Source organism: Ceratotherium simum, chromosome 5, assembly GCF_057802395.1.
Source record: "Ceratotherium simum simum isolate JZ-2026a chromosome 5, ASM5780239v1, whole genome shotgun sequence".
Taxonomy (NCBI): domain Eukaryota; kingdom Metazoa; phylum Chordata; class Mammalia; order Perissodactyla; family Rhinocerotidae; genus Ceratotherium; species Ceratotherium simum.
This window is the reverse complement of record NC_141904.1, coordinates 37,114,978-37,128,999: the sequence shown is the minus strand read 5'-3', so window position 1 is coordinate 37,128,999 and position 14,022 is coordinate 37,114,978. Positions and strand designations below refer to the sequence as shown.

The following is a 14,022-nucleotide window of genomic DNA, read 5'->3' as shown; positions in this document are numbered from 1 at the left end:
GTCGGTGCTCGCCCGGGATCCGAACCCGGGCCGCCAGCAGCGGAGCACGCGCACTTAACCGCTAAGCCACGGGGCCGACCCTCTTTTTTTTTTTTTTTTTTTTTTTTTTTTAATTTTATTTATTTATTTATTTTTCCCCCAAAGCCCCAGTGGATAGTTGTATGTCATAGCTGCACATCCTTCTAGTTGCTGTATGTGGGACGCGGCCTCAGCATGGCTGGAGAAGCGGTGCCATGGGTGCGCGCGCAGGATCCGAACCCAGGCTGCCAGCAGCAGAGCGCATGCACTTAACCACTAAGCCACGGGGCCGGCCCTGTCACCTGTACTTCTAACCAACTGGCTGTAAATTGGGGGTTCTCACGACCCCCTCCTCAGGTTCAACAATTTTGCTATAACAGCTTACAGAACTCAGAAAAGCACTTTACTTACACTTACCAGTTTACTGTAAAGCATATTATAAAGGATAGAGATGAACAACCAGATGAAGAGGTACATAGGGTGAAGTCTGAAAAGATCCTGAGGGAAGGAGCTTCTGTCCCTGTGAACTTAGGGTGCATCACCCCCAGCACATGGATGCATTCACCAACCTGGAAGCTCTCTGAACCCTGTAGTTTAGAGGTTTTTATGGAGGTCTCATTATGTGGGCATGATTGATTAAATCATTGGCCATTGGTGATTAACTTAATCTCTAGCCCCTCTCCCGCCAGAGGTTGGGGAGTGGGGCTGAAAGTTTCAACCCTCCAATCCAGCCCCCATCCTGAAGCTATCTAGGGGCCCACCAAGAGTAACCTCATTAACATAAACTCAAGTATGGTCAAAGAAGCTTGTGATGAATAACACAAGATGTTCCTATCACTCAGGAAATTCCAAAGGTTTTAGGGGCTCTGTACCAGGAGCCAGTACTGGAGACAAAGACCAAATATATATTTCTTATTGTATCACAATATCATAGAGAACCTTTCAGTTTAATAATTAAGTGTGTCTTCCAGTAGGACATGACTTTCAAAGACCATTGAGAGAGGGGAATGCCCAGCAGGCTGCTCTCTTCTGAGGACACGAGCTCCTAGAGACCTTCATGACCAGCGTGATTCCCGTCTCATCAAGCTGTCCCTACATTCTGGGCCCCTAACTGTGGGGCCTCTGTTCTTTCTTACTCAGCTGGATTCAGAGTACTTCACAGTATAGTCTCACAACTCAGAAGTCTTACAAAGAGCAAATCAGTGTTTTAAAAGATACATTTTTACTTAATTAGAAAATGTAGGGGAGGAAGACAGTTCCTCTACCCACTCTAGGTCCTTCTGGCTGGGCAACGAATTAACTTGATAGACAGAATAACAGGAGAAAATCAAACAAAGCTTTATAACATTTGAATTCTACGAGGCTCCTAAGAATGGTCCAGCCATACCATGGGGTTTTTTATTGGGGGATTGTGAAGAGGACATCATGGGGTGGAAGGGTCTCCTGAAATAATTACAGAGCTATCTTGGGAGTAACCCAGGGAAACTGGGTAACTCAGCCAGAATGACCAAAGCTGTCACCTTAAATAGCATCTTCAGCTAAAGACAAAGGAGGATGTTGGGGGTGGGAGAAGTCAGTTATGGGAGATTACCAGAAAAGGACAGTAAACATGAGTAAGGTTGTTATGCAGATTTGTCCTTGCCTTCTGCATTGATAAGAGTTTCTAGAGATAAGGGTCATCCCCTCCCCCCCTTCCTGGGGCAGAGAGGGAGACATCTTTACAAATGGAGATTTCCCTTACAAATGTAAATGTCTTTTTTTTTTTAACTAATTTATTTTTGTGTGTGTGAGGAAGATCGGCCCTGAGCTAACATCTGCCAATCCTCCGTTTTTTGCCAAGGAAGACCGGCCCTGGGCCAACATCCATGCCCATCCTCCTCCACTTTATATGGGACGCCGCCACAGCATGGCCTGCCAAGCGGTGCGTCTGTGCACGCCTGGGATCCGAACCTGCGAACCCCGGGCCGCCCGCCGCAGCGGAGCACGCACACTTAACCACTTGTGCCACCGGGCTGGCCCCGTAAATGTCTCTTACAAAGGGGAACTTCTATTTCCACTTGGTTTTCAGAGCTTTTCCCATGTCTGCAGTTTTTAAAAGTAACCAGCCCAAAATAATCCTTATGCCAAAGAGACACATTTTGGGGTGGCCAATTCTGATCCCCTACACACACATACAAATCATAAGGGAGCAGATCAATAAATTATCAAAAAATAAAGAAATTTAGCTACCACACAGGTCAAGAAGTAGAACATTGCCAGTATCTCAAAAGCCCTTCTCATCCACAGACTCAATCATCCCGCCTTCTCTCCTCCCCACGTGTAACCACCATCCTGACTTTTAACATGGTAGATTAGTTTTGCCTATTTTTGAACTTTAGAATCTGTATAAATAGAATCACACAGAATGTGCTCTTTTGTGCCTGGCTTCTGTTGCTGAACATTATGGCTGCAAGAGTCATCCATGTTGTTGTGGGAAGCCGTGGCTGGTTCATTTTCATTGATGTACAGATTTTCTTTGTATGAATATATCACAGTTGTATCAGTTCTGCAGTTAATGGACATTTGAATTGTTTCCAGTTTTTGGTTATGATAAACATTTTTGTGCATGACATTTGGTGCTCATGTGCACACATTACTGTTGAGTATATATTTAGGAGTGGAATTGCTATGCCATGGAGCATGCAAATTTTCGATTTTAGTAGCAATACTAAACAGGCAGTTTTCTGTAGTGGTTGTTCCAGTTCACACTCCCACCAACAGGGCTGCACATCTTTGTTAACACTGGATATTGGCAGTCTGTTTAATTCTAGCCATTCTGGTGCTATGTAATGATGTCTCATTATCACTATAATTAGCATTTCTCTATGACTAATGAGGTTGAACATCTTTACTTGTGTTTAAATGACTCTTTAGATATCTTTTTTGTGATGTGCTGATTCAAGTTTCTCGCCAACTTTTCTATGGTTTGTCTGCTTATTTATTATTCATTTGTAGGACTTCTTTATAAATTCTGGATACGAACCCTTTGGAAGTTATATGTATTGCAAATATCTTCAACTCTGTGGCTTGCATTTGAACTGTCTTCATGGTGGTGTTTGATGAACAGAAGTTCTTAAAGTTCATGTAATCCCATTATCTATCCTTGTGCCAATACCACAGTCTTAAAAGTACTCCAGTTTTATAGTAAATTTTGAAATCTTGTCATGTATGTACTCCAGCTTTTTTCTACTTTCTCAAGATTGCCTTGTCTATTCTTGGCCCTTTGCATTTCCATAAATTTTAGCATCAGCTTGTCAATGTCTGAGATTTTTATTAGGATTGTATTAAATCTGTATAGATCGATTTGGACAGAACTGACAACTTGACAATTTTGAGCCTTCCATTACATGAACATGGTATATCCCTTCATTTATTTAGGTCGTCTTTAATTTTGCTCAGCAATATTTTGTACCATTCCATGTAGAAATCTTGCACGTCTTTTGTTAGATTTATTCCTAGTGTTTGATTTTTTTTTTAATGCTATGGCAAATAGCATCTTTTTAAATTTTTGTTTTCTATTTATTGTTGATGTATAGAAATACAGTTGATGTTTTATATTGACTGTAGACCTAGTGTCTTTGATAAACTCACATATTAAGTGTAACCATTTATGTGTAGATTCTTTGGGTTTATCTGTGATACAGTCATATCATCTGTGAATGACAGTTTTATTTCATCTGTTCCAGCCCTTTTTATTTCCCTTTCTTATGTTCTACACTGGCTCTGTGACGTTGGACCTAATGAGGTTTTTCCCTCTTTCCTTCCAGATGAGGCTGAGGCACATATCGACTATGAAGATAATTTCCCTGATGACAGATCCGTGTCATTCAGAGAGCTCATGGAGGATTCCCGGACAGAGGCAGAGGAGGACAGGGGTCAGGGAGAGGCCTCTGAGGAAGCTCCAAAACAGCACCATCTGGTATCCATTTCTGTGAGAAGAGGAAACATAGCCCAAGATACAGCCTTTGTGCCATCTACAGGCTTGCCCGGTGCTGGGAGCAGTGTCCCCACAGACCTGCCAGGATCCCAACTAAACCAGAAGTACTTGTTCTGGTTTCCTGCTGAGACCCTCCACAAGCCTGAATTGGGAAAGGAGATGGATGATGACACCAAAAAGCAGTTTCCTGCTGGAGAAAACTACAGTGGCATAACATTGGCTCCAGGTGAACCTGAACCCAAGGTGATCTATAGCAGCACTGATGGTCCCTCAGTGCCATATGTGGGCATAAATGACAGCAAGGCAGGGGACCCAATGGTGAGCAGCAGCGATGGGTCCTGGTTAGATGGCTACCCTGTGACTGATGGGGCTTGGAGGAAGATAGAAGCAGAAGAGGCAGAAGAGGAGGAAGATGGGGACAAGGGGGATGGGTCAGTAGGACTGGAAGAAAGTATTCTAGTTACTCCCAGTCAGCCCATTCTTGTGGAGGTTAAGAAGCCCAGTAGTACCACCCCCATACCAAGTGAGGACATGACCCATAGTTCAGTTCTTCCATCTCAGACACTAGATGTAGAAGCTTTAGCTCTCAGACCGATGAATGTGTCTGAAACTGAGGGTCCCAGCAAGGGGGATGGTGACTTGACCACTAAGTACCAGTCAACTATTCCTTGGAGATTTGCCACAGAGAAGTCTCCCATAGTCACCCTACCTTATGAACTCACCAGCTCTACCCTGGAGACAGTAACAATTGCTGTCCAGAAGATGCCTAACCACATTCCCTCAACTATCATGGCGGCCACCCAGACTCCAACGGAAACCACTGCTCCTGAGGTCCAGGATAGCTTCCCATACCTGCTGTCTGAGGACTTCTTGGGACAGGAAGGCCCTGGCCCAGGTGCAACTGAGGAGCTTCTTCCAACCTTGGAGCCGTGTGTAGGGGACAAGTGTCCCAGCCTCAGCAGAGGCCCCATCATTGCCACCGTCGTCACTGTCCTGTGCCTGTTGCTGCTCCTGGCAGGTGTAGGAGCAGTGTGGGGCTACCGCAAGTGCCAGCACAAGAGCTCTGTATACAAGCTGAACGTTGGCCAGCGGCAGGCTCGGCACTACCACCAGCAGATTGAGATGGAGAAAGTCTAGCCACCTTTGGAGCGGGCTCTCCTAAAGCCGCTTGGGAGGAAAATAAACTGTGACACATCACATTGATAAACACTGATAATTCACTAGAGCATGAAACAGGTGGGGTAGGGCTCATCTTTTTTTCTCAGGTCTTTGTTTTCTAGGCTGAGAAGTGTCTCTGGAGGCACCTGGCAGGGCAGGAAGGCTTTGGTGGCATCATTACACATGTTAATATCTCCTCAACCATCTGCCCTGGAATGTATTGCACTAATCCCAGACCTGGGGTTGGCCCTTAATTCCAACATCAGGTCAAAACTCACCTCTTGCTTCATCATACTATTGTCTTCTTTTCCTTTTTTAAGACAAAAAATTACTGACTCCATGACCTGAAATTTTTGAAATAGGCTTGATAAACGGAGCATTTGAGACCAGTGTTATTTAGGATACAGATATTTAATTGTTGGGAGTGGGATATAGTAGAATAATGGGTTATTTCCTTTTAATGTTGTGATGTTGTTAAGGGCAAATGAGCTAAGAACCAGGACGTAGTCTAGAAGCTTTGAGATTTCTGTTTAATTGTTTGTTGAAATTGGAGAGCATTTAAGACTGACATTTTGTTGGAGGGAAAGGGAGGAGGGGCAGACACACATCCACCTCTGTTCCCTCCGTTCTGTGGGATAGCCCATCATTTTTTTAAAAACAAGGTTAGCTTTGTACTGGTAAGTACCGTTTCCTCTCGGAAGCAGTGGCCTAGTTGTCCTTGACCAAGTCTGTGCCTAGGAATGTCTTAGAATTTTTGCCAGGACTAACAAAACTCAGTCTTTGGTTTCCTCTCTCAGGATTAACCATTTCTCTGAACTCTAGTAAGAGGGAATGACATGGGAGGAAAAAAATGTTTTAAGAGGGCCAAGGACTAGGGTATCTATGGGTACCTACTTGATACAGAAGAAGCAGATTAATTAAAAAGGAATATGAAACCTGTGCCGATCTATTCTTTACTCTATTTTGGCAATTGTGAGCTCTATGGAAACAGCATGAGTCCAGAATGGACTGATCCTGGCTACTGAGCAACCCTTTCATGGTATCTAGATCATCTCAAAGTGGCTCAGCAAAGATTGTTTACAACAATGGTTCTCAAAGTGTGGTCCTCAGACCAGTGGCTTCACCATCACCTGGGAACTTGCTGGAGCTGCAAATTCTCTGGTTCCACCCCAGTCTTACGAAGCTTAAACCCTGGGAGGGGGGTCCAGCTATCCGTGTTTTAACGAGCCCTCCAGGTGTTTCTGATGCACACTCAGGTTTGAGAACCATTGGTTTATGATAACATACATTTTGATCTTTGAGGCCAGCTGAAGCTCTAGTGGCACAGAAGATGAGTAATACCCATGGCTTGTCTTGCATGGAAGTCAGGCATCGCTATGTGTACCTGAGGCACCCCTTGAAGCTGCCTAAATACCATCTCCAATGGTCTCCTATGTAATGGCACAGAAATAAAACACATTATATTTTTCTAATATGAATCAGCTTCTTAAAAATAGTTTTCAGTGGTAAAAAGTGATTGAAGGCAGTATATTTATTTTAAGACACTGTAAGAGTCTAAGTGTTTTTGTGTAGCATGAAAGAAATCCTGAACTTTTTTACAATGGAAAAATTGTTGGTGGTGTTTTACCTAAAGAAAAAAAGAATTCTCGCAACATGTTTCTACCCTGCCATCTCTTTTTGGTACAACCTTTGGAAAAATAATAGGCTAAGTAGCTATAAAGTCAGTAGAGCAAAATCAAAGACCTTAGTCCCCATTACTTGGTAAAATGAAGGCCTGAAGGTACCAAATGGAATACCTATGTGTCAGATGAAATCTAGAACAATAGGAATGAAATGCTTTCTGCATGTAGCCAAAGCAAAACACAAAGAATAAAAGCCAGAGACTGTATATATTTATAAATTAGATTCTTTTCTAATCTATTACAAGATAACTTTTCTATTTTTAACTATATAAAATAACCTCCGTCTCAACGTTGGGTTTGTGTTATCAATTATTATTATGTAATAACCCAAGAACATTGACTTAATACCAACACAAAAATAGGTACTATTAATACAAATGTATTAATTTATTACAAATATATTAATACTTATAAATGTATTATTTTGTAGACATGACCTGCAAAATAAACCCAACACATCAGTTTTTAAATTTTATTGATTTGGTGTAATCTAAATTTAAAAGGCATGTAGAAAAGGAATGATTAAAACACTGTAAACCTAAATTGTATGTCATTAGGCATGCTTTGAGACTGGAAAATGTTTAATATTCATGAAAATTGGGTGGGGGGATCCATTAACACAAAGCTTCTGAGATATTTAAAATAAATAATTATTTCCCCAAATAGTTGCTTAATGTATTTTATATCTGGGTTACATCACAATGGGTTTTTTTAAAAAAAGGATTCTCTAGTAATCTTGAAAATAGTGTCTTAATACTATATCTAAGACTGCCCTTTCTAAGCCTGACTCTCAGCCATGTTACCTCCTGCAGCCTGATTTCAGGGAAGCTCCTGCTTCCTCCTCCCTCCATCCCTCTTCCTCACTCCAACCAGAGACCATGCACTTCACCCCAACAACATGCCCAGGACCTTGCTACTCAAGGTGTGGTTCCTGAGCCAGCAGCACAGGCACCACCTGGGCTTGTTAGAAATGCAGAATCTCAGACCCCACCCCAGACTTGCTGACTCAGACTCTGCATTTAACAAAATGCTCAGGGGATAGGTACGAATGGTGAAGTTTGAGAAGCACTGGCCTAAGAGACCAGAACTGATTACCTCCCTCTCCTAACTGATGGGAAAATCAAAGGAATAATTAAAGAGGGTTAGATGTAGGGACTAGTCATAAAAGCGTGGGTAGGGTTAAGAGAACCACCAAGGCATGGTGGAGGGCTGTTTGGAACTGGATGAGAGTTTCAGCAATAGGGAAGGCACTGCAGGACAGGAACTCCAGCCTCAAGGAGACCACAGCCACTGTCCAGCTGTGGCCTGGAGGAGGCAGGGATTTTAAAGAGCTAGACCTCTTCTCTCACCTTGCAGTTTCTTGCCAGCACATCCCAAGGGTAACCGGAAGTCAGAGGTGAGGGAGTCCAGGCAATGTCGACCATAGGGGTCAGGCTCTGGGGCCCAGGGCAGAATAGAAAAGAGATCTGGAGGGGCAAATGGAGAACTACAACTCGGAGACCATCAGCACCAACACCATCTGCCTTCTGTCCCTTTTTACCTCTGTGAACACCAGGCATGACTCCTCTCAAGCCACCCAATGTTGTAGACACTGTTGGTGCCCACCCAGGTCAGCTTCACTGGGCAAGTGAACCCATCCTCCAGCTGCCCTGTTGGCTGCTAAAATGCTCATTAATGCGTAACTGTACCTTTCTCACCCAGATTGCCCTTGGCCTAATGGCAGTTCCGTCACTCAGGAGTTAGGCCCACCATCTATGCCCCTAGGGCAGCTTGTAGCCAATGACTGACCCACATGGGCATACAAAAGGCCAGCCTTCTTGCCTCAAGGTGGGGACAACTTCGTGGTGTAATTCATGCTCCAGAGTTCCCATGGGATCAGGCTGAGGCTGGTCTACCCTTGTTGGTTCCTTCCTGCTTCCCTCAGAGCCCTTCTCCTGAGAGTACTCCATCCCTTGCACGAGGCTCTGCTTCAAGGGATCCAGACCTAAGACGTCCATCAATGTGCAAACTCTTATTCCCTACACTGCCACTCCTCCTCAATCCAAACTTTACCACCATATCCTCTGGAATTCTTGGGCAGACATCAACAAAATCCCTATGTCCTCCGCCTCTTCTTCAAACAGCTAATGTTTGAACTCTCCATACCATGGATCTCTGTTTTGCACTGGCTAGCTCCTCACTCTTTCCACCTGCCTCCTTCTACTCTTTTCTCTTTCTCCTCGCTTGCCCTTTAGTGACATGCATGGAGCACAGTAGCTGTTGGCAGTCATGCCCGAAGTTGATTTTCATCCTTGTTTGAAACAATAAATATTCTGCCACTTCTCAGACGTTGGCAGCAACGGACCAGCTCATCAGATCCAAAGCAAGCCCTGGATTCCAAATGTTTTTCTTAGTGGGATCCCAAATCTCTGAAAGACAAACTTCCTGGGGAGAGGACGGAGCCTCTATCTTCTGAAAAGCCCTTGGCGCGCTCATGGCTAGCAAGGACCACCCCTGCCACAGGAGATCCGAGAGTCTTTGGGGTAAGGGTTCTGCTTTGCTAGATGAATGTCAGAAATCTCACTGACCTGAGAAAATAGAGCTCATTACATGTGTCCTAGAATGACTGGGTGTGGTTAAGACAGTCCCATCCAGTGGATAGAGAAAGAAAACAGTAAAGAATAAGCAAAATAAGACATTTAATGTGATTTTTTAAAAAATCTTTGTTTTCAGGGCTGGCCCTGTGGTGTAGTGGTTAAGTTTGGTGTGTTCCATTTCAGTGGCCTGGGTTTGCGGGTTTGGATCCTGGGCACGGACCTATACCACTTGTCAGCCACGTTGTGGTGGCGACCCACATATAAAGTAGAGGAAGATTGGCATAGACGTTAGCTCAGGGCTAATCTGCCTCAGAAAAAAAATAAATAAAAAATTTTTGTTTTCAATCATTTTCCAAGTTCTAATTTCCCACAAGAGTGAGATTGTACACACTGCCCTAACCCAGGGAGGGGAGGGGGAAAAGACACCATCTTTTCTTTTCAATCTTATATTTTCAATCTCATATCTGTTGCCCAAATTGCTTAATTCCTTCCCATTCTTTTCTTGTAAAATGAGGCACCAGTATCTTACCCTATCAACCCCAAGAGAATAGTGAGCCAACTCACTCATTCATTCAACAAGCCACTGAAGCCAGATATTTGGGGGGTGGGGGACAGTGTTAGGTGCTGGATACGGCGGCTCGTGTGCCTGCCCTAGAGAGAGAAGCACTCTACTATGGTACAAACCACAGCCACTCCTGACTCTGATTTCGGGGGTAGGAGTGGGTCAGTCAAGGTTGTCATGGTGTCTTCCCACTCGGGGAGATGCCACGGGGACGGGGTGGGGAACAGCCTTGCCCCGGCTGCAGGCACAGGAAGTCCAATGTACCAAACCTTTGGCTGAGGCTTATTTACGGTTCCTTTCCCTCTTTCCCCCCTCGTACATAGTTTAAACTCTCTACACTAGGTCATTCAGGCCTGGAGTCACCAGAAAAAAGAAGTCGCTGTTCGGGGGATGGCAGATGCTCAAGAGTTCAGACAGCTGCGATGAAGGATTAGTTGTGGGTTTTTCTCGGTGCCTCGCTACAAACTGTGTTGCAGCTCCATGTGCAAACACTATTAGATGAGAATGTTTTCTCTGGCACCAATCCACCTTCTCCCCACAGTTTAAGTATTGAATTTTTAAAAAACTGAAGTAGCTTAGGTTTACGGCTCACATTTAAAACTTAAAAACGTTATTTCCATAAATGTTGGCAGAAACCCGCCACTGTTTATTCCACAAGCAGTCATAATAAACCCTTTCCCATTGACAATCTAACAAATCATTTTCTGTTTGCCACTGAGTTTGGTTCAATAAAATTTTTGTGCTCTTAAAATCCTCTCGGTAAGAACTCCTAAAAGCAACATTTCCTAAGGCGGCCTTTGTGGTCAGCGTACCCAGTGGTTCTCCTGGATCCCAGAAGTGAACACAACAGGTTAGGGGCAGGAATTAGAAAGTCTCAAAACTCAGAAAGACATTAGCATGTTGAATATGTTGGTATGTGTGACATTTCAGTCAATTAGTCACTTTTAAACCTACGTGTATGTACAACCACCGCCCCCTCCCCGTGGTGGGCAGCCTCCCTGGGTGGACCAGCCTGAGGGAAGCAGAGCAGCCGTTGGGCTCCATGCAAGTGGGTCAGAGGGCAAGTGAGGCATCTTAGGCTGGTTTTGGCAACTCCCACAAAGCTTACAAATGTGTTTGTCTTTTCAAAAGACAGGCCAGGCTGATGCTGAGCCCATGAGATCTCAATACAGGAATCTTCTAGGCTCCTCTAAGAAACATCCTCAGGAAGATGCTGGGTTGAGGCTGTTGAGTGCAGCCTGAACACTGGGGTTGCAGGGTAGGTTTGGAGGAATTGCCCCCTCCCGTTTTTATTTAAGATTGGTTTCCTTTGAAATAAAAAATTTAGTAACTCGGTTCCACAGCCTTCAATCAAAGCAAAGTGCTGACAGTGTTGATCATACTGTCCCCAGAGTTTCTTCCTCAGGGGACATTGCTTTTCAATCCCCAGTGAAAAGAGGCCAACTTCAGAGAGTGAATGAGGACGCCCACCACCACACCCAACCCTGTGTGGAACATTATCCACAAAAAGCTGGCCCCAGGCTCAGAGGAAGAGGACCAAATGGAAGCTCTGCAGGGCGCACAGCAGTGGAGGGAGTCAGACGCCCCACCCAGCCTGGTCCCTGTGGTGGTCTCCTTGCATTTTCTCGACCAGCTGGGAAGGACAACTGCTGCCAGGAGCTATAAGGAGAGGTAGCTGGTGGGTGCACTACCTCCACTGACCCAGGAATCCTAGGGCAGGGCGTCCACTCACTGGGTCCCCCTTTATTTTATAGTCCTGACTTCAAAAGAAAGTTTCTCTAGTGGATGGAGTAGACGGTGGGGTGAGGGAAGAAAGGAGAACCCAGCACTCCATGGGCAGAAGCCCTATAGGATCTCACTCCTCGCTGGGCTGAGGGTGCTCTGATTGGGAAGCTGCTGTGCCCCAAGTGCAGCCACCAATAACGCCAATAACACTGACTCCTTTGACTACACAGCCCCCTGAGAATGCAGACTCTGTTGAGGTGGGCAAATTCAGTCAAAGCCATAGGAGTAGGTTATTGTCTTGAGTTGGGTACCCTAGAAGGAGAACCTGACATGAGAATTCTTATGCAGATAAAAGAGGAAGTGCTCTCAAGAGAAAGGGGATGAGGGAAGCAGGATGGCGCAGGAGAAATTGCATACATCTGAGTTCCCAGAGGTTGGAATAGTGAGATGGGGGAAAAAGCAAGCCTGAAAAAGCAAAAATATGTGCGTTTTCCACCCCCAATTAATCACCATTACACTAAAGACGCAAAATTCTATCTCCTTTCATTCCTTTCCATGCCATTGTGGGAAAAGTCCTATCTCCCAAATGCTGTGCCAGTTTCCTCCTGCCTCCAGACCTGGAGGGTCCCAACTAGACTAACTGCCTTATTGGAGGAGGTAATAAGGTTGAATAAATAAAGCTCAGATTCCAGAACACCACATCCGCCTGGTTTTCTCCCACCTCATAGGTGGCTCCTTCTCAGGCTCTTTGGTGGGTTTCTCATTTCCCAGAGAGCCCCAGGGCTCTGTCCTTGGCCCTTTTCTCTTGCTTCTCAATATATACATACAACCTAGGGGACCCCATCCAGCCTCACGGCTTTAAATACCATTTACATGCTGATGATTCATTAGAGGGCACTGTGGAGCTCTGCCCAGACCCCCTTCACAGAGCCAGTACCCACATCCCCGCCCCCACCCCCTCACGGTGCCTGTTGGCTGCCAGTGGTCTAGTCACTTTTCCGGAGAATTGCCCTCGGCTGACCAAGCTATTTGCCTTCAAAGGTACAAATTTTATTTGCAGCCTGAACCTCCCATCCCAACCTCAGACAGCTTGCTTTGCACCAAATTACTTACTTACTTGCCCCCCACTCCCCACCATCTTCCCCATTTCAGTAAATAACAATTCCATCCTTCTGGTTGTTCAGGCCAAAAACCTAGAGGTCACTGTTAGCCCATCTCTGTCTCTTACACTCCACATCCAATCTGTCAGCAAGTCCTATTGGCCCTGCTTTCAAAATAAATCTACAATCTGACCAATTCTCACCATCTCCATTGCTACTGCCTAGGTCCGAGCCAGACTTCCCCTTGCCTGGAATTTTGCAGGAGCCTCCTAACTGGTTTTCCTGCTTCTACCCTTGCTCACTTTCAGGTTTCTCACAAGATGGCCGCTAGAGAGATCCTTGTAAAATGTCAGTCAGTCAAGGCACTCCTCCACTCAAGCCTTCCAGTGGCTCCCATCTCACTCAGAGTAGAAGCCAAAGGCCTTACACTGGCCTCCAAGGCCCTAAGCCATCTGTCCTCTCCCTCACCCCATATATATCTCTCTAGCCTCATCTCCTTCCCTTCTTCCCTTTGCCCACTCCTCTCCTTGGCCTCTGTGCTATTCCCTGACCACAGCAAGCATGTTTCACTGTAGGGCACTGCCCATGCTGTTCCCTCTGCCTGAAATGCTTTTCCTTGAGACCTGCTTCCCTAAGGTTTCTGCTCTGCTGTCACCTTCTCGGTGAGGCCTTCCCTGAGCCCCCTATTTAAATCTGCAGCCTCATCTCCAGGCTTCCTTACTCCCTTCTCTGCTTTATTTTTCTCCACAGCAATTATCACCCTTGATACCTTGTATATATTTATTCTTGTTTATTTGTTGTCTGTCTTTTCCTGTAGAATGTAGGCTCCATGAGGGCAGGGATTTTTTTCCTGTTATTCTGTGCAGTATCTCCAGTGCCCAGGTCAATGCCTAGCATGTAATAGGTGCTCAATAAACATTTATTAAAAGGATGAATGAAAGTAGACTCCCTCTGCTTTCTTCCATTTCCAACTCTGAGACTTATAACTGAGCATTGTCCTCAAATGGGATGGACGAAAGATTATAAGACTTTCGAGATGCAAAAGTGTTGGGCAAACGCCACATTTCTGTACTCTACACTGTCTACCCAACTTATTTTTCAGTGGGTGCCAGAAATAGTGCAGGTCAGACCAGGTGTAGACCATCATGGGGTGTGGAGAAGTTTAGCCTTTGTCCTCACCATCTTTGCTGGATCAGGGGATGGGGAGAAAGGAGACTAAAATCTG

The 14,022-nt window shown here is 45.1% G+C and overlaps 1 protein-coding gene across 1 annotated transcript in view; it reads left to right on the top strand.

Annotated features, from left to right (window-relative positions):
* The window catches only part of SUSD5 (sushi domain containing 5), a 74,247-nt gene extending 67,055 nt beyond the window's left edge, over positions 1-7,192 (top strand). The window contains 1 exon segment of the mRNA XM_004419956.3: positions 3,825-7,192. Coding sequence (XP_004420013.3) covers positions 3,825-5,131 — 1,307 coding nt within the window. The 3' untranslated portion in view covers positions 5,132-7,192.
* Positions 7,193-14,022: the final 6,830 nt, after the last annotated feature.